General features: G+C 42.1%; 1 protein-coding gene across 2 annotated transcripts in view; it reads left to right on the top strand.

The window, feature by feature from the left end:
- LOC135504544 (immunoglobulin superfamily member 21-like) overlaps positions 1-19,292 on the top strand; it is a 23,202-nt gene extending 3,910 nt beyond the window's left edge. Inside the window, exons 2-10 of one of the 2 annotated variants that reach the window (XM_064923232.1) lie at positions 209-321; positions 800-921; positions 1,107-1,225; positions 1,596-1,711; positions 11,333-11,873; positions 17,872-17,972; positions 18,332-18,524; positions 18,616-18,654; positions 18,758-19,292. In XM_064923232.1, the coding sequence (XP_064779304.1) occupies positions 209-321; positions 800-921; positions 1,107-1,225; positions 1,596-1,711; positions 11,333-11,873; positions 17,872-17,972; positions 18,332-18,524; positions 18,616-18,654; positions 18,758-18,834 (1,421 nt within the window). In that variant the 3' untranslated portion in view covers positions 18,835-19,292. Of the gene's footprint in view, positions 1-208; positions 322-799; positions 922-1,106; positions 1,226-1,595; positions 1,712-11,332; positions 11,874-17,871; positions 17,973-18,331; positions 18,525-18,615; positions 18,655-18,754 lie in introns of both variants that reach the window. The other variant, XM_064923231.1, reaches the window with a different exon arrangement.
- Positions 19,293-19,488: the final 196 nt, after the last annotated feature.

Below are 19,488 nucleotides of genomic sequence, written 5' to 3'. Positions count from 1 at the left end.
GGTCATTTGAGAAGTATAGTAACAATCTTTGATTTTGCCATCAGGAATCATAAAGTTGTTCTATTCTATGTCTAATGAATGCCTATAGCATGTTTTGCGCTGGTCTATGCTATGGGTTTCACAAAAGGGAGTGGACTACACATTGTGGGGAGAAATGTGTGTGGAAATGTGTGTAACAGATATTTTACTTGTCGTCTTTGAACCACAGGCTATTTAACGGTCACTCTTGAGTCCCTCCCTCCCATTGTCATTGGAGACACGGTGACACTCAAGTGCAATTTCAGGACAGATGGCAACCTGCGAGAGATTGTGTGGTTTCGGGTGAGTAGGGTTGCCTCGATGTCCCTGAATGAACCGTATGGTTGTTTGCAACAGCACATATCGTGTGTTTGCTTACATGAGACGCTTTTGACTAGACTGACATTGTTATCTACCGCTTTCCATTGACAATTCAATTAAAAACGCTGACACATGCGTCAAAGCTTTGTTCAGAAGAGACAGAGCATTAGATACAGGACATAACAAGCTATCTGACTTCTGAAGAGCTACTAGGTTTGATAAGGTTTGTTAAATTATTATTATAAGCTCCTTGTGAAAATTCACTTCAAATTCCCATTAACTCCACACTGTGAAATTCACATCTTGTAACAACTAACTAAACTGATAAAAGAAGAGGCTTCAAAGCTCTCTGGGCTTCATGAATGGGAAAATAATAACTGTGTGCATTGATAGTTTTGTATAGAAAGCTTGTTTATTATTGACATGCCCAGGGTGTGTGATGTATTCTTTCACTTTCTAGGTGACAGAGGGTGGCAGTGCCAAGCAGAAGATCTTCACCTACGATGCCATGTACAACAGCAACTTCTCCCATATGGAGGACTTCCGCAGACGAGAAGACCTGGTCTACCAATCAACTGTCCGGTAAGCTTGACCAGTAGTCTGCAGCCTCAAGAAAAAGAGCATTGGTCAGTGTTTTCACTTGCAAGTGTAGGCTTATCTTGCCTTTTTTATTTGATCTTATAAAGGCTTTGGGTGTATGGAAAAGTGCTGTAAAACCCCTATCTTGTACTTGTGTTATCTTCCTGGGTTTGCTGTTGTGTTGCCAGGCTTCCTGAGGTGCAGATGGAAGATGATGGACCATATGAGTGCCATGTGGGGATCTACGACAAGGCCTCTAGAGACAGGGTGGTCTTAGCCTCAGGCACCATTGTGCTCACTGTCATGGGTACAATTCAAGAGAATTTGTGTTATATAGAAATTATCATGTGGTATTGGATAGGATTTTGTGGATGGAAGGTTTTGTAGCCTTTCTCCTGCATCCACGATTATTTTGTGTTTTAGCCATTTTCATTACCACCACTATCAGCATTTTTATCACCTGCCTCCCTCTACTGTTGAGATGTAGAAAATGCACAGAAGACGACTTTCTGTCATCAAGTACAGACATGAAAAACATGTTTTGGTTTAGTTTTTTTTTTTTTAAGTTGCCCTTCGGGAAAAAACTGGGGGGTGGTAACTGAAAATACTAGACAAACTTTGCCTATTTGTGGATCGTTTTGTCTTTTTAGTCCCAGGCTCCTTCTTTTCCTCCATAGTGCCTCCTAAATCCATCTCTGTAGTGGCAGCAGACTGCCCGGCCCCCTTCAATCGCTACGAGGCCCAGAACTTCACTCTAATCTGCATCGTCATGGGAGGAAAGCCAGCCCCTATGGTGAGTTTGCGCACATGCTAGCTGAGGAACGCTCAACTACGTTCTCTTCTTATATCGAGGCGGTGTTGAGTTTTGATAACTGGTACCGCGATTTGCTAGGAACAACATTGAGCCACCATCAGTCAATTCTTGTAAAAATGTACATTCTGAAAACAGTTACCTGTACCTATTGTAATGAAACAGCTGGGAGCACCTTCTAGCCCGAAGTCCAGCGCGCTATCGACTGTGCCACAAAAACATGCTCAAGTGGCAGAGTCGATATGCGCTCTTATAAATCCAGGGTCGTTACATTATGTTTGTCCCTTACAAAATGTCTAAGGAACAATTTTAGGGTTCTCACACAAAGTTTATAAATGTAGGCGGCAGTTGCTAAACTCAATAAATATATATAGCCATACAGTGTAGCTATTTCGAATAAGTTGAATTAATCAAGTCATTTAAATATTTTGATGATTTCCAACGAACAAGTTAGCTACTATAGTTATCGAAAAGTTTCAGCGAGCAGCATGGAGTCAGGACATAACCAAACTGTCGCTGAGATAATGGATGCTGCGACTTTCAAGGAGAAAAAGGCATTGCTGAAACTCATTCATATGGTTGTAGTGTAGAAAAGGGTCGTGAATGTGATTCATACCCAAATACAACAAACAAGGAGCAACTTCCAAAAAGGCAGAGAAGTGAACCATCAATGAGCCAGCTACAGGACATTATCGTCTGCATCCTCACGGCTAACATCAAATAGAATGCAGATGACATCATGGACTTTGTGAAAAAGAACACTGTCATCATCGTTAACCTGAAGAAAGCGATTGATTACCATGCCGAGGAAGTAAATACTCTGAAGCAGCAGTACGCAACACTGAAAACAGGTTGCAAAGCAGGAGAAGAAATTCACAGAAATAGAGTCAAAGGTTAACGAGACTGACCGGTACAGTCAGAGATGGAATTTTCAAATTTATGGAATCGCAAAAAGAGAAGATCAAAGCAAAGGTGAAGGACATTTGCAGACCAACAGTCCCGGAGGCCGAGCGGAAGGTTGTTGCAGCTTTGCAACTTGCGTTTTCAGTGTTGTGTAACTGCTGCTTCAGAGTATTTACTTCCTCAGATGGCGCCGGAGAATAAGGCAGATGTTTTACGTGCCCCCGGCAAATTGTGTTTTTTTTGTTAGTTTGTTTGCGTTGTTTGTAACATTTATTAAAACTTATTTTGTACAGAATGTTGCCTGCTACCGTCTCTTATGACCGAAAATAACTGTAGACATCAGGACTGCGATTACTCACCAAGGACCTTTTTTTCCTTTCATTACTCTGACGAGCCCGACGCAAAGGATATACTGCTTCCTCTGGAACAGGCCCCGATCCCTGTGATCTGCGTGAAGAGAAGGTGGAGGTCGGGCTGCCTTCTGACAATTCGTAGGTGATCGAATAAAACCCCACTTCCCTCCATTATGCTAGCAAACGTGCAATCTTCAGAGAATAAAATTGACGAGTTACTCAGAAGATTAAACTATCAACAGGACATTAAACCAAATAACATTGTATGCTTCACGGAGTCGTGGCTGAACGACAACAATATCAAAATACAGCTGGATGGTTATACAATGTACTGGCAGGATAGAACAGCGGCGTCTGGTAAGACAAGGGGCGGCAGTCAATGTACTTTTATAAACAACAGCTGGTGCATGATATCTAAGAAGGTCTAGAGCTATTGCTCGCCTGGGGTAGAGTATCTCATGATAAGCTGTAGACCACACTACCTACCAAGAGAGTTTTTCTGTATTCTTCATAGCTGTTTAAATACCACCACAGTCAGAGGTTGGCACTAAGACAACGTTGAATGAGCTGTAATAATGAGCTGTAATTCCGCCATAAGCAAACAAGAAAACACTCACCCAGATGCGGCACTCCGAGTAGCCGGGGACTTTATTGCAGGGAAACTTAATTCTGTTTTACCAAATTTCTATCAACATGTTAAATGTGCAACCAGAGGAAAAATAACTCTGGCCCACCTATACTCCGCACACAGAGACGCATACAAGCCCTCCATTTGGCAAATCTGACCATTATTCTATCTTCCTGAAATCCCCTTGAGATATTAATGATGTTGCACCGCCTAGGGGTTCCACTAGATGTCAACCATCAATAGAAATTATAATGAGACTTCTATGGTGTTGTGGGAGTGAATGATAGCAGAATCAGTCAGGTGTCTGGTAGTCAGCCATTTTCTGATCATGCTTATTCCTCATGGTAGTCACTTGCGTTCCATTGTTCACGAAGACAAGGAGTACTCCGGTTGGAACTTTATTGAAGCTGTATGTTAAAAACACCCTAATGATTGATTCTGTACTTAGTTTGAAATGTTTCTTCGACCGGTAATATAACTTTTTGAAGTTTTTGTCTGATATAACGCTGACCAGTATGAGCGTTTGGATATGCAAAATAAGGTATTTGGACATAAATAACGGACATTTTCGAACAAAACAAACATTGTGGACCTGTGGATTCCTGGAGTGCTTTCTGATGTAGATCATCAAAGGTAAGGGAATATTTATCATGTAATTTCTTGTTTATGTTGACGTCAACATGGCGGCTATTGTGACAAATGTTTCTGGGCGCCGTCTCAGATTATTGCATGGCTGGCTTATTCGTAAAGTTTTTTTGAAATCAGACACAGCGGTTGCATTAAGGAGAGGTATATCTATAATTCCATGTGTATAACTTGTATTATCATCTACATTTATGACAAGTATTTTTGTTCAATGATGTGGCTATGCAAAATCACTGGATGTTTTTGGAACTAGTGAATGTAACGCGCCAATATAAACTAATTTTGATAAATATGAACTTTATCAAACAAAACATACATGTATTGTGTAACATGAAGTCCTATCTATTAGTGTCATCTGATGAAGATCATCAAAATTTAGTCATTATTTTTTTTTTTTGAAACTCCCCTCTTTCGATGAAAAAAATGGCTGTGTTTTTCTGTGGCTAACATAATCGTTTGTGGTGCTTTTGCTGTAAAGCATATTTGAAATCAGACACTGTGGTGGGATTAACAACGGGAATAGCTTTAAAATGGTATGAGATACATGTATGTTTGAGGAATGTTAATTCTGAGATTTTTGGTGTTTTGAAAATGGCACCCTACACTTTGACTGGCTATTGTCAAATCGCTCCCGTAACGGGATTGCAGCCATAAGAAGTTTAAACAGGTCAATATTCACAAGGCCGCAGGGCCAGACAGATTACCAGGACATGTACTATGAGCATGTGCAAACCAACTAGCAAGTGTCTTCACTGACATTTTCAAAGTCCCTGTCCGAGTCTGTTATTACGTGCTCCACTAAGGCAGTTATTTATCTTATAACTTGTCCTTGTGGTAAAAATTATGTAGGTAAAACAAAGCGCGAATTAAAAGTACGTATCTCAGAGCACCGTAGCACCATTAGGTGTAAAAACTTGACTTATCCAGTTGCGGCCCACTTCTTGGAGGCAGGCCACTCGATTTCGTCTCTGCGTTATATTGGCATCGAACATGTCACCCTCCCTAGGAGAGGGGGTGACCTTGATAATTTATTGTTAAAACGAGAGGCTGCCTGGATCTTTAATTTAAAGACCCTTGCGCCCTTCGGTCTCAACGTAGACTTTGATCTGAAGCCATTCTTGTGATTATTGTGACTTTGCCATTGTAATTGTGTGTAAACTTGTATAGTCAAATTAATCTATGATCGTATGCTATCCATTTGTTTGTATGCTGTTCTTTGTATGACATTTTAATATTTGATTATTAACCAATGATATTAGGCCACTCCTGGCCATGATTACAGACACCTGTGTCCTTTGACACTATATAAACAAGTCATCCCGCAGTGTTTGTGATTATACCCTGATGAAGACAGCTTGGCTGTCGAAACGTTGGTATTAAATTTTTGCATCTGAGCTCCAAGAGTGTGCGGCTCTCTTTTATTTTTATTTTTATTTTCGAGTCTGTAATACTGCAACTCGCTGTTGGCTGGGCTCCCTGCCTGTGCCATTAAACCCCTACAACTCATCCAGAACGCCGCAGCCCGTCTGGTGTTCAACCTTCCCAAGTTCTCTCACGTCACCCCGCTCCTCCGCTCTCTCCACTGGCTTCCAGTTGAAGCTCGCATCCGCTACAAGACCATGGTGCTTGCCTACGGAGCTGTGAGGGGAACGGCACCGCAGTACCTCCAGGCTCTGATCAGGCCCTACACCCAAACAAGGGCACTGCGTTCATCCACCTCTGGCCTGCTCGCCTCCCTACCACTGAGGAAGTACAGTTCCCGCTCAGCCCAGTCAAAACTGTTCGCTGCTCTGGCCCCCAATGGTGGAACAAACTCCCTCACGACGCCAGGACAGCGGAGTCAATCACCACCTTCCGGAGACACCTGAAACCCCACCTCTTTAAGGAATACCTAGGATAGGATAAAGTAATCCTTCTCACCCCCCTTAAATGATTTAGATGCACTATTGTAAAGTGGCTGTTCCACTGGATGTCATAAGGTGAATTCACCAATTTGTAAGTCGCTCTGGATAAGAGCGTCTGCCAAATGACTTAAATGTAATGTAAATGTATACCAACATGTTTCAAGCAGACCACCATAGTCCCTGTGCCCAAGAACACTAAGGTAACCTGTCTAAATGACTACCAACCCATAGCACTCACGTCTGTAGTCATGAAGTGCTTTGAAAGGCTGGTCATGGCTCACATCAACACCATCATCCCAGAAACTCTAGACCCACTTCAATTTGCATGCCGCCCCAACAGATCCACAGATGATGCAATCTCTATTGCACTCCACACTGCCCTTTCCCACTAAGGACCCTGGGACTAAACGCCTCCCTCTGCCACTGGATCCTGGACTTCCTGATGGGTGTCCCCCAGGTGGTAAGGGTAGGTAACAACACATCTGCCACGCTGATCTTCAACACGGGTGTCCCTCAGGGGTGCGAGCTCAGTCCCCTCCTGTACTCCCTGTTCACTCATGACTGCATGGCCAGGCACGACTCCAACGCCATCATTAAATTTGCCGATCACACAACAGCGTTAGGCCTAATCACCGACAATGATGAGACGGCCTATAGGGAGGAGGTCAGAGACCTGGCCGTGTGGTGCCAGGACAACAACCTCACCTTCAATGTGATCAAGACAAAGGAGATGATTGTGGACTACAGGAAAATGAGGACCGAGCACTCCCCCATTCTCCTTGACGGGGCTGCAGTGAAGCAGGTTGAGAGCTTAATATTCTTTGGTGTCCACATCACCAACAAACTAACATGGTCCAAGCACACCAAGACAGTCATGAAGAGGGCAGTACAATACCGATTTCCCCCGCAGGAGATTGAAAATATTTGTCATGGGTCCTCAGATCCTCAAAAGGTTCTACAGCTGCACCATCGAGAGCATCCTGACTGGTTGCATCACTGCTTGGTATGGCAACTTCTCGGCCTCCGACCGCAAGGCACTACAGAGGGTAGTGCGAACAGCCCAGTACATCACTGGGGCCAAGCTTCCTGCCAGCCAGGACCTCTATACCAGGCGGTGTCAGAGGAAGGCCCTATAATTGTCAAAGACTCCAGCAATCCTAGTCATAGACTGTTCTCTCTGCTACCGCACGGCAAGCGGTACCGGAGCGCCAAGTGTAGGTCCAAGAAGCTTCTAAACCGCTTCTACCCCCAAGCCATAAGACTCCTGAACATCTAGCAAATGGCTACCCAGACTATTTGCAGTGCTCCACCCACTCTCACCCCGTCTTTACACCACTGCTACTCTCTGTTGTCATCTATGCGTAGTCACTTTAATAACTCTACCTATGTGTACATACTACCTCAACTAACCTGTACCCCCGCACACTGACTCGGTATCGGTACTCCCCTGTATATAGTCTCACTATTGCTATTTTACTGCTGCTCTTTAATTACTTGTTAATTTTTTCTTATCTGTATTTTTTTAACTGCATTGTTCGTTGGAGGCACGTAAGTAAGCATTTCTACTACACCTGTTGTATTGGGCGCATGTGACTAATACAATTGTATTTGATAAATATTAGAACCGTGCTTGTGTTATGAATACGTTTGGAAGTTACTGGGAACTGATGAAATTTGATATAAGGGTTTTGGCTTTTTCAATGGGGAAATAAATTACTTGTGACGAGAGAGGAAGAATATAACATCATAAAGGGAATAATGGATTATACAACAACAACAAAAATGATCTAACTAATCAGGAATTACTGGAGCTATCATCACTGCAAATGCAGTTACTGTATCTATGAGGAAAAGGCCCAGGGGGGGGTTTGTAAGATCAAAACAAAAAAGGATGGAAGAGGGAGAGAGAAATGCAAAATATTTAATTAATTTTGAAAAATGGCAGGCGAAATGTCTTCCATATGTAAATGACTGATCAATAATTATCCCAATGAAAATCCAAAAGAAATCTCTGTTTGTTGCCAAGTTTTATCAGAATATTTATACATCAGCCCAGTCAACTTCCAATGTGGATTCTTTCTTAGACAATGTCGCAAACACTGCTCAGAAGATAGATCATAATTTCAGGGATATTTGTGATGAGTTATAAAAATTTAGATAAAATATTGAATTTTAAAGCCTTAAGGACAATAGATCCCCTGGAAAGTATGGTTTAACAAACAAGTTCTATAAAACATTCAATGATTGATTTCATTCGTGCTATGTCCCAAGAAAAAGGGGAGTGACCGGCTTCCTTAAAGCACAGTGTAATTAGTTTGATTCCCAACCTAATAAGTATTAGCCTGTTGAATAATGATGGAAAGTTATTTGCCAATGTATTTGCTAAAAGGTTGAAACAAGGTTTACATCATATAATTGATGAAGAACAATATGGTTTTATGCATGGCTGACACATTAGAAGTAACCTCAGTTTGATCTTAGATATGATTGACTTATGACCTCATCCTTGATAGTTTTCGCATGTTTGTTGATTTTTATAAAGCTTTTGACACTGAAGCATATGAGTTTATGTTAAAAGCAATCTTTTTATTGGGTTTGGTTTAGTGACTTTAAAAAAAATAAGTAGTCCAAACTTTATACAGTAGTTGTACTAGATCTGTGAAATTAGCTCACTGGACATCCCAAAGATTTGTTATTGGGCGTGGCATTAGGCAGGGCTGGCCAATTAGTCCATTTGTATTTTTATTGGTTACTCAAATTATGGCTCTTCATATCAAGAAAGGGAGTTTAAGGTATTTCAGCAGGAATTTAAACTATGTCAACTGGATGATATCACCATATTTTTGAGAGACCGGAATGAGTTTTCTAAAGCAGTTTCCTGTATTGAAGAGTTGTTATTGGTTTCAGACTTGAAAATATATATAAATTAGTCAGTCTTCCACTCAAGGACTGTGTTTTAGGAAGTATATGGTATCCCAGTTAAAGATAAGGTAACTTATCTTGGAATTGTTATATGCAATGATGAAAAACAAAGGAGTAATTTAAACTTTAACCCAATTATTGAGTAAACAAAAGAAGAAATTGAAACTCTGGTTACTGAGAGATATTTCATAATATGGTCAGGTTTTATTGTCCAAAGCTGATGGTTATCCAGGTCGGTTTATGTCTCTATCACTTGACTTACCCCCTAAAATTGTAAAGGACTTAGCTAAGATTCTTTATCATCTTATTTGGAGGAACAAGCCTCACCATCTATGGAAAGATATTCTCAGTAATACCCAAGAACAAGGAGGACTGATTTCAATATTCTAACTACAGTTGAATTCGGACGTTTACATACTCTTAGGTTGTCATTAAAGCTTGTTTTTCAACCACTCCACAGATTTCCAACTATAGTTTTGCCTAGTCGGTTAGGACAAATACTGTGTGCATGACACAAGTCATTTTTCCAACAATTGTTGACAGACAGATTATTTCACTTATTATTCACTGTATCACAATTCCAGTGGTTCAGAAGTTTACATACACTAAGTTGACTGTGCCTTTAAACAGCTTGGAAAATTTCTGAAAATTATGTCATGGGTTTAGAAGCTTCTGATAGGCTTATTGAAATAATTTGAGTCCTATATCGACATAACCTGAAAGGCCGTTCAGCAAGGAAGAAGCCACTGCTCCAAAACCTCCATTAAAAAAGCCAGACTATGGTTTGCAACTGCACATGGTGACAAAGACCGTACTTTTTGGAGAAATGTCCCCTGGTCTGATGAAACAAAAATAGAACTGTTTGCCATAATGACCATTGTTATGTTTGGAGGAAAAAGGGAGGCTTGCAAGCCGAAGAACAACATCCCAACCGTGAAGCACGGGCGTGGCAGCATCTTGTTGTGGGGGTGCTTTGCTGCAGGAGGGACTGGTGCACTTCACAAAATAGATGCCATCATTAGGTAGGAAAATTGTGGATATATTGAAGCAACATCTCAAGACATCAGTCAGGAAGGTAAAGTTTGGTTGCAAATCAGCCTGACTAACCGGTGTCTGTATGTAGCCTCGCTACTGTATATAGCCTGTCTTTTACTGTTGTTTTATTTCTTTACCTACCTATTGTTCACCTAATACTTTTTTTTGCACTATTGGTTAGAGCTTGTAAGTAAGCATTTCACTGTAAGGTTGCATTCAGTGCACGTGACAAACTTTGATTTGATTTGAAATGGGTCTTCCAAATGGACAATGATCCCAAGCATACTTCCAAAGTTGTGGCAAAATGGCTTAAGGACAACAAAGTCAAGGTATTGGAGTGGCCATCACAAATCCTTACCTCAATCCTGTAGAAAATATGTGGGCAGAACTGAAAAGGTGTGTGCGAGCAAGGAGGTCTACAAACCTGACTCAGTTACTCCAGCTCTGTCAGGAGGAATGTGCCAAAATTCACCCAATTTATTGTGGGAAGCTTGTGGAAGACTACTCAAAACGTTTGACCCAAGTTGAATAATTTAAAGGCAATGCTACCAAATACTAATTGAGTGTATGTACACTTCTGACCCACTGGGAATGTGATGAAATAAATAAAAGCTGAAATAAATAATTCTGAAAAACGGAGTTTAAATGTATTTGGCTAAGGTGTATGTAAACTTCTGACTTCAACTGTTGCACTTTCAAAAGCAATAGAATTTTGAAGTATAATAAGAACCAGAACCGTATTTGGAATTTCTTCCCTAAGTAGTTATCAATAACCATAACCTTACCTAACCCTAATCTAAACTCTTACCGTAACCACTTAAAATGTCAACTTCAATGGGGTAGGACTTCCCAAGGATACTGGATAGCACAAGTCTAATTGAATCTCAGTTTAAGTAGTACGGGCAAGGAGGAAAAAGTTGATGGTTGTATTTGCGAAATGTCTTTAAAAGTATGAATTTCAGGACCCCGCGAAAGGACTGCAATTTTAAAGGACGAACATAGGTACAGGTAAACGTTTTCAGAATTGACATTTTTACAAGAATCGACTGATGGCCTCGATATAAAAGAAGAGTTGAGTTCCTCGGTTACCCACATGCAAACTACTCAAAAGTACCCACTAGAATATATTTTGAAGTAAGAACACTCACTGCACTGTTGAAATTATTAGTGTTCTTGGTTGTTACGGGCTCTTACGATGTTGTTCCCCTCTCAGGTGTACTTCAAGCGGGACAGCGAGATGATCGACGTGTTCCCCTCTATTATGGAGGGTGGTGGGGGCCAGTCCCAGGGAAGGGGCCTGGCAGGTCTACGGGGCTCTAGGCCCCTGATCAGCAGAGATCTGGATGACACCAAGCTGAAGAAGTCTCTCTCCCTGCTGGACCAGGACCAGGGGAAGCCCCCCCTTCTGGACCATGACACCCCTGGGACCAGAGGGACAGGGAAGACAGGAGGGGCCGGGGAGGGACCAGGGGCCCTGGGAGAGCCTGGCAGTGTGGAGGGGTCTGAGCCCAGCCCCACCACCACAGAGGTGATCCCAGAGACGGTGGTAAGCCGGGAGTTCCCCCGCTGGGTACAGAGCACAGACCCACTCTACTACTTCCAGCACAGGCGGCAGGTCTCCAGCGATGGCACCATGGAGGTCAGAGCCATGCTCACCTGGAGCCTCAACCCCCAACTGGACAACGACGCCCTGTTCAGCTGCGAGGTCAAGCATCCAGCTCTGTCCATGCCCATGCAGGCTGAGGTCACTCTGTGTGGGTACTAGACCAGAGCATGCCCTTCCACCTTCTACCTTCCTCAGATACCAGGCTCCCAAACTGGTTTGACCATGAAAATCAGCTGGATACCAAATACTAATGTCTCCTTGAAAACAGAAACAATATGTACAGTCGTGGCCAAACGTTTTGAGAATGACACAAATATTAATTTTCACAAAGTTTGCTGCTTCAGTGTCTTTAGATATTTTTTGTCAGATGCTACTATGGAATACTGAAGTATAATTACAAGCATTTCATAGACAATTACATGAAGTTGATGAAAAGAGTCCATATTTGCAGTGTTGACCCTTCTTTTTCAAGACCTCTGCAATCCGCCCTGGCATGCTGTCAATTAACTTCTGGGCCACATCCTGACTGATGGCAGCCCTTTCTTGCACAATCAATGCTTGGAGTTTGTCAGAATTTGTGGGGTTTTGTTTGTCCACCCACCTCTTGAGGATTGACCACAAGTTCTCAATGGGATTAAGGTCTGGGGAGTTTCCTGGCCATGGACCCAAAATATTGATGTTTTGTTCCCCGGGCCACTTAGTTATCATGTTTGCCTTATGGCAAGGTGCTCCATCATTCTGGAAAAGGCATTGTTCGTCACCAAACTATTCCTGGATGGTTGGGAGAAGTTGCTTTCAGAGGATGTGTTGGTACCATTCTTTATTCATGACTGTCTTCTTAGGCAAAATTGTGAGTGAGCTGAGAAACAACCCCACACATGAATGGCCTCAGGTTGCTTTACTGTTGGCATGACACAGGACTGATGGTAGCGCTCACCTTGTCTTCTCCGGACAAGCTTTTTTCCCCAGATGCTCCAAACAATCGGAAAGGGGATTCATCAGAGAAAATGACTTTACCCCAGTCCTCAGCAGTCCAATCCCTGTACCTTTTGCAGAATATCAGTCTGTCCCTGATGTTTTTCCTGGAGAGAAGTGGCTTCTTTGCTGCCCTTCTTGACACCAGGCCATCCTCCAAAAGTCTTCGCCTCACTGTGCGTGCAGATGCACTCACACCTGCCTGCTGCCATTCCTGAGCAAGCTCTGTACTGGTGGTGCCCCGATCCCACAGCTGAATCAACTTTAGGAGATGGTCCTGGCGCTTGCTGGACTTTCTTGGGCACCCTGAAGCCTTCTTCACAATAATTGAACCGCTCTCCTTGAAGTTCTTGATGATCTGATAAATGGTTGATTTAGGTGCAATCTTACTGGCAGCAATATCCTTGCCTGTGAAGCCCTTTATGTGCAAAGCAATGATGACGGCACGTGTTTCCTTGCAGGTAACCATGGTTAACAGAGGAAGAACAATGATACCAAGCACCACCCTCCATTTGAAGCTTCCAGTCTGTTATTCAAACTCAATCAGCATGAGAGTGATCTCCAGCCTTGTTCTCGTCAACACTCACCTGTGTTAACGAGAGAATCACAGACATGTCAGCTGGTCCTTTTGTGGCAGAGCTGAAATGCAGTGGAAATGTTTTTGGGGGATTCAGTTCTTTGCATGGCAAAGAGAGACTTTGCAATTAATTGCAATTCATCTGATCACTCTTCATAACATTCTGGAGTATATGCAAATTGCCATCATACAAACTGAGGCAGTAGACTGTGAAAATTAATATTTGTGTCATTCTCAAAACTTTTGGCCAAGACTGTAGACTGACCTTGCACGGAGTTACATTATTTTAGAGAACTCATAGAGCCCAGAGTTGATTATCCCTTATATACCATGGCTATAATTTAATACATTTGCAGCTAGAATGTGTTCATTTTCCGGTAGAAATGTGTTCAACATCCACTGAAGTAGCTAGCGTTACACGTTTACTAGACAGCTACAGTAGTTGCCGTGGTAACCAAACAAACAGATTTGAGAGTTTAACAAATCAAACCATCAGTCCTAGCTTGCCATTATGAAAATCTAATTCAACAATACCAATGTTTTCAATATGACTTTTGCTTTCAAAAGCAGCTCAAACATAGAACATGTAAGAATGAACTATAGCCATTGAATTATACCGTGCAAATATACTGTGCATAATAGGAAAATAATGCACACTCTTGAACCAATCAGAAATAAATATTCAACAACGCCATGGTATATTTAAGCAATAAGGCCCGAAGGTCTGTATCCAGGCACACCGCGTTGCGCGTAAGAACAGCCCTTAGCAGTGGTACATTGTCTATATAGCACAAACCCCCGCCCTATTGCTATTATAAACTGGTTACCAACGTAACTGAAACAGTAAAAAGTTTTTTTTTTTAAATCATAACCGTTGCATACCATGGCTTTCAGTATTCAGGCTCGAACCACCCGGTTTATATTCCAAAATAATACATTTCCAAAATATTAGTGAAGTCCAAATTCACTATAGGATTACATTATTTCCTGAATTCAGACACCATGGACATTTTCCATGAAAACTCTGAATTGAGGGATTATGGCTCCCGAGTGGCGCAATTCGATTCCAGGCTATATCACAACTGCAGTGATTGGGAGTCCCATAGGGCGGCGCACAATTGGCCCAGCGCCTTCCGGATTAGGGTTTGGCCGGGGTAGGTGTCACGTTCGTCGTATAGAGGAGACCAAGGCGCAGCGTGATAAGAATGCATTAAACAAAATAAGAAGACCACTAAACAAAATAACCAAACGACCGTGGCGCTAATTACAACAAGTGCTAACATGCAACTACACATAGACAATAACCCACAAAACCAAAATGGAAACTGGCAACCTAAATATGATCCCCAATCAGAGACAACGATAAACAGCTGCCTCTGATTAGGAACCAATTCAGGCCACCATAGACCTACATTTACCGAAACATACCAAAATAAGAATTTGTTTTTAACTGACTTGCCTAGATAAATAAAGGTTAAATAAATACATAAAAAAATACACATATATATATATATACACACACACAGTGGGGAGAACTGATTTTGCAGGTTTTCCTACTTACAAAGCATGTAGAGGTCTGTAATTTTTTTTGTCATAGGTACACTTCAACTGTGAGAGACGGAATCTAAAACAAAAATCCAGAAAATCACATTGTATGATTAAGTAATTAATTAGCATTTTATTGCATGACATAAGTATTTGATCACCTACCAACCAGTAAGAATTCTGGCTCTCACAGACCTGTTAGTTTTTCTTTAAGAAGCCCTCCTGTTCTCCACTCATTACCTGTATTAACTGCACCTGTTTGAACTCGTTACCTGTATAAAAGACAACTGTCCACACACTCAATCAAACAGACTCCAACGTCTCCACAATGGCCAAGACCAGCGAGGGTGTAAGGACATCAGGGATAAAATTGTAGACCTGCACAAGGCTGGGATGGGCTACATGACAATAGGCAAGCAGCTTGTTGAGAAGGCAACAACTGTTGGCGCAATTATTAGAAAATGGAAGAAGTTCAAGATGACGGTCAATCACCCTCGGTCTGGGGCTCCATGCAAGATCTCACCTCGTGAGGCATCAATGATCATGAGGAAGGTGAGGGATCAGCCCAGAACTACACGGCAGGACCTGGTCAATGACCTGAAGAGAGCTGGGACCACAGTCTCATTGAAAACCATTAGTAACACACTACGCCGTCATGGATTAAAATCTTGCAGCGTACGCAATGTGCCCCTGCTCAAGCCAGCGCATGTCCAGGCCCGTCTGAAGTTTGCCAATGACCATCTGGATGATCCAGAGGAGGAATGGGAGAAGGTCATGTGGTCTGACGAGACAAAAATAGAGCTTTTTGGTCTAAAGTACAACCCCAAGAACACCATCCCAACAGTGAAGCATGGAGCTGGAAACATCATTCTTTGGGGGATGCTTTTCTGCAAAGGGGACAGGACGACTACACCGTATTGAGGGGAGGATGGATGGGGCCTTGTATCGCAAGATCTTGGCCAACAACCTCCTTCCCTCAGTAAGAGCATTGAAGATGGGTCGTGGCTGGGTCTTCCAGCACGGCAATGACCTGAAACACACAGCCAGGGCAACTAAGGAGTGGCTCCGTAAGAAGCATATCAAGGTCCTGGAGTGGCCTAGCCAGTCTCCAGACCTGAACCCAATAGAACATCTTTGGAGGAGCTGAAAGTCCGTATTGCTCAGCGACAGCCCCGAAACCTGAAGGATCTGGAGAAGGTCTGTATGGAGGAGTGTGCCAAAATCCCTGCTGCAGTGTGTGCAAACCTGGTCAAGAACTACAGGAAACATATGATCTCTGTAATTGCAAACAAAGGTTTCTGTACCAAATTGTAAGTTCTGCTTTTCTGATGTATCAAATACTTATGTCATGCAATGAAATGCCAATTAATTACTAAAAAAATCATACAATATGATTTTCTGGATTTTTGTTTATGATTCCGTCTCTCACAGTTGTGTACCTATGATACATATTACAGACCTCTACATGCTTTGAAGTAGGAAACACTGCAGATTTAGCAGGTTATCAAATACTTGTTCTCCCACTGTGTGTGTGTGTGTGTGTATATATATATCTATCTATCACACACAACCATACTCAGAGGTAAGGCATTCAGTAATGACAGAAAACAATCACTTCCCAGCCCAAAGCATCAGCTAACTACAGGAGTATACGGTACTCATATGCTTTAGCTCAGGATCCAGCAGCAGCGAGCGACTATTTTGAGGTGGTGACTCACGTAATGAGGATGATCCTTAATGGACTATTTGTTCAGAGCATCCATTAGTTCTCCTTAGAAACGCATTAGAAATCTCACGGCAGATCAGCTATTTTTTTTACACCGTTACATATGTAATCACATAAGCACACACACACACACCTACCCACACTATGTTCTGTATGCAGTACAGCCACGGGCATTAGTTTATGATGAATTCATGGCAAACCTCATATCAGTAAGTATGAGTGGATTACTAGATATAGTGGAGATTTTTCATCAAAAACAGCTATTCAAGACTGTCATGCTCATATACAAAATGGACTCATAGGCTGAAAGCTTTGTGCACATTATACAGAGAATATATACTGAACAAAAATATGAACGCAACATGTAAAGAGTTACATGTTTCATAAGCTGATAAAATATCCTCAATTTTCCATATGCACATGGAAAAAAACTCAAATGTTGTGCACAAATTTGTCTACATCTCTGTTAGTGAAGATTTCTCCTTGGCCAAGATAATTCATCCACCTGAAAGGTGTGGAATATAAAGAAGCTGATTAAACAGCATGATCATTACACAGGTGCACATTACACAGGTGCACATGTGCTGGGGGCCTTGAAAGGCCACTCTAAAATGTGCAGTTTTGTCACACAACATAATGCCACAGAGGTCTCACATTTTGAGGGTGCTCGCAATTGGCATGCTGACTTCAAGAATGTCCACCAGAGCTGTTGTCAGAGAATTGAATGTTAATTTCTCCACCATAAGCCACCTCCAACGTCATTTTAGAGAATTTGGCAGTATGTCCAACCAGCCTCAAAACCACAGACCACTTGTAACCACGCCAGCCCAGGACATCCAGCTTCTTCACCTACGGAATTGTCTGAGACCAGCCACCCCGACAGCTGATAAAACTGAGGAGTATTTCTGTCTGTAATAAAGCCCTTTTGTGTGGAAAAAGATTTGCTGGGCCTGTCTCCCAAGTAGGTGGGCCTATGCCCTCCCAGGCCTACCCATGGCTGTGCCCTTGCCCAGTCATGAAATCCATAGATTAGGGTCTAATTTATTTATTTCCTTATATGAACTGTAACTCATTGAAATTGTTGCATCTTGCATTTATATTTTTGTTCAGTATAGATGACTTGTTGCATTTATTTCTTTATAAATAGATTGTGACAAATAAGGAAAAAATAATAGAAGTGATTTGTTACTGACTGCAACGACTGTAAGTCGCTCCGGGTAAGAGCGTCTGCTAAATGACAAATGTAAATGTGACAATTTTGTTAAAATATTAAAGATTAGATCAGATAAAAACATTGATTGTTTATATTTTATTTCCCTTTAGCTGCTCCCAGGGGCCCCAAACTCTCCATGTCGCCTGGTAAGGCTAAAGTAGGAGACACCGTCCGCATTACAGTTCAGGGCCTCCAGATCTCTTCCACAGGGGTGAGTACATGAGAAGTGCTATTTGCACCAATAAGTGCATTCAACTGTAGTAGGAAAGACAACCACATATCACAATCATTGAAAGCGAATCTTCTTCAAAAATATAACATTTCACCAACAGGTGTCGCTCTATGACTATAGAATACAGCTAACTGGTGAAAGTCATTCAGCGTGTTTGATGGGATCAGTTTGAGTAAGATGAGCTGGCAAGGCACATAATCGATAATCTTGATCACAGAGTAATTATTTGGGATGCAAGGTGATTTGTGCATCAGTGATTATGTGCAGTCATTCTGTAGTGTAGCCAATCTCATACACACATTATTTACAAAGGATGCTTTTCCCCATGCACTCTTCAGAATATGGTGTTCCCCGAGCCACTGTTCACCTGGACCAGGGTGGGAGGTAATTTGCTGGACGGGAGAGAGGACCATAATGGGAGGGAGCTGGTGCTTGAGCGAGTACCAGCCGAGCTCAACGGCTCCATGTTCCGATGCACTGCCCAGAACCCTCTGGGATCCACTGACACACACACGCGGCTCATCGTGTTTGGTGTGTGTGTTCTCTATGTCAAGGGTTCTCTATGTCAAGTTACCCCCTCTCCTCATCCATATGACTTACTTTATTTTCTCTGTTTTTACAGAAAACCCAAGACTTAAGAAGGGGAGACAACATTTTGTTGGTATGCATAGAGAGAATGGACAAAAGGAAACTCAATTCTTTGCAAGGTCAACATAAGTCCTTCTACTAAAGATGAACTAACGCTTATGTATTTCTATTAGCAGATGCAGCCTATTGCAATGAGGCACTGGAGCTGACCACCATGCTGTTAATGTTAGCTGTGACATGGGAGATGACGTGAACAGCTAAATGGACCCCTGCCCTTCTCCAGTCTCACTAGTCTCTCGAGTTTCTCCTCTGTCGCTCACTTCCCCATCTGCAGTTCCAGATACTGGAGCTGAGGCACTCTTCACTTTTCATAAAAGCAGCTTAGGAAAAGAAAAACATTGTCAGAAAGAAGATGAGAACTACATACATTCTAACTCTCTAGGCTTTTATGTTGTCATTCTGCCTGCCTAACTGCTTCTTCCCTTTTGGTTTTTTCAACATCCAATGACCAACTATCACAGTGGTTATGTTTTATAGTAGACCCCAACCTGTGTTAGAGGTATTTTTAACCAAGTTTATGTGGGCTGGCCCACATTAGATGCTTTTTTCCCATCTCCCTGTTATTTGAAGGTCAGAACACATACAATATGACATGTTTTTGACATATCTTGGTCAGCAAGTCCTTGGATAAAATAAATTTTGGTTGGAAGAAATGGCCTTGAAATGTATTTTTGTTCAGAGTCATAGATAAGGAGCGATATGTTTTTTCTCGATTTGCTGAAATGCTTGCAATTCTTTTAAGATAAATGTACAGTCTGCGGTAATGGTCCCTACTTGAATACACAGCCCAGTTTATTTTACCGACACCAAATCTGAGTTAAGGTGCCAATGTGACCAAACAGGTATT

Source organism: Oncorhynchus masou, chromosome 18 (genome assembly GCF_036934945.1).
Source record: "Oncorhynchus masou masou isolate Uvic2021 chromosome 18, UVic_Omas_1.1, whole genome shotgun sequence".
NCBI classification, from domain to species: Eukaryota; Metazoa; Chordata; class Actinopteri; order Salmoniformes; family Salmonidae; genus Oncorhynchus; species Oncorhynchus masou.
Note: the sequence above shows the minus strand (reverse complement) of the source record. Positions and strands in the feature narration are given on the sequence as shown.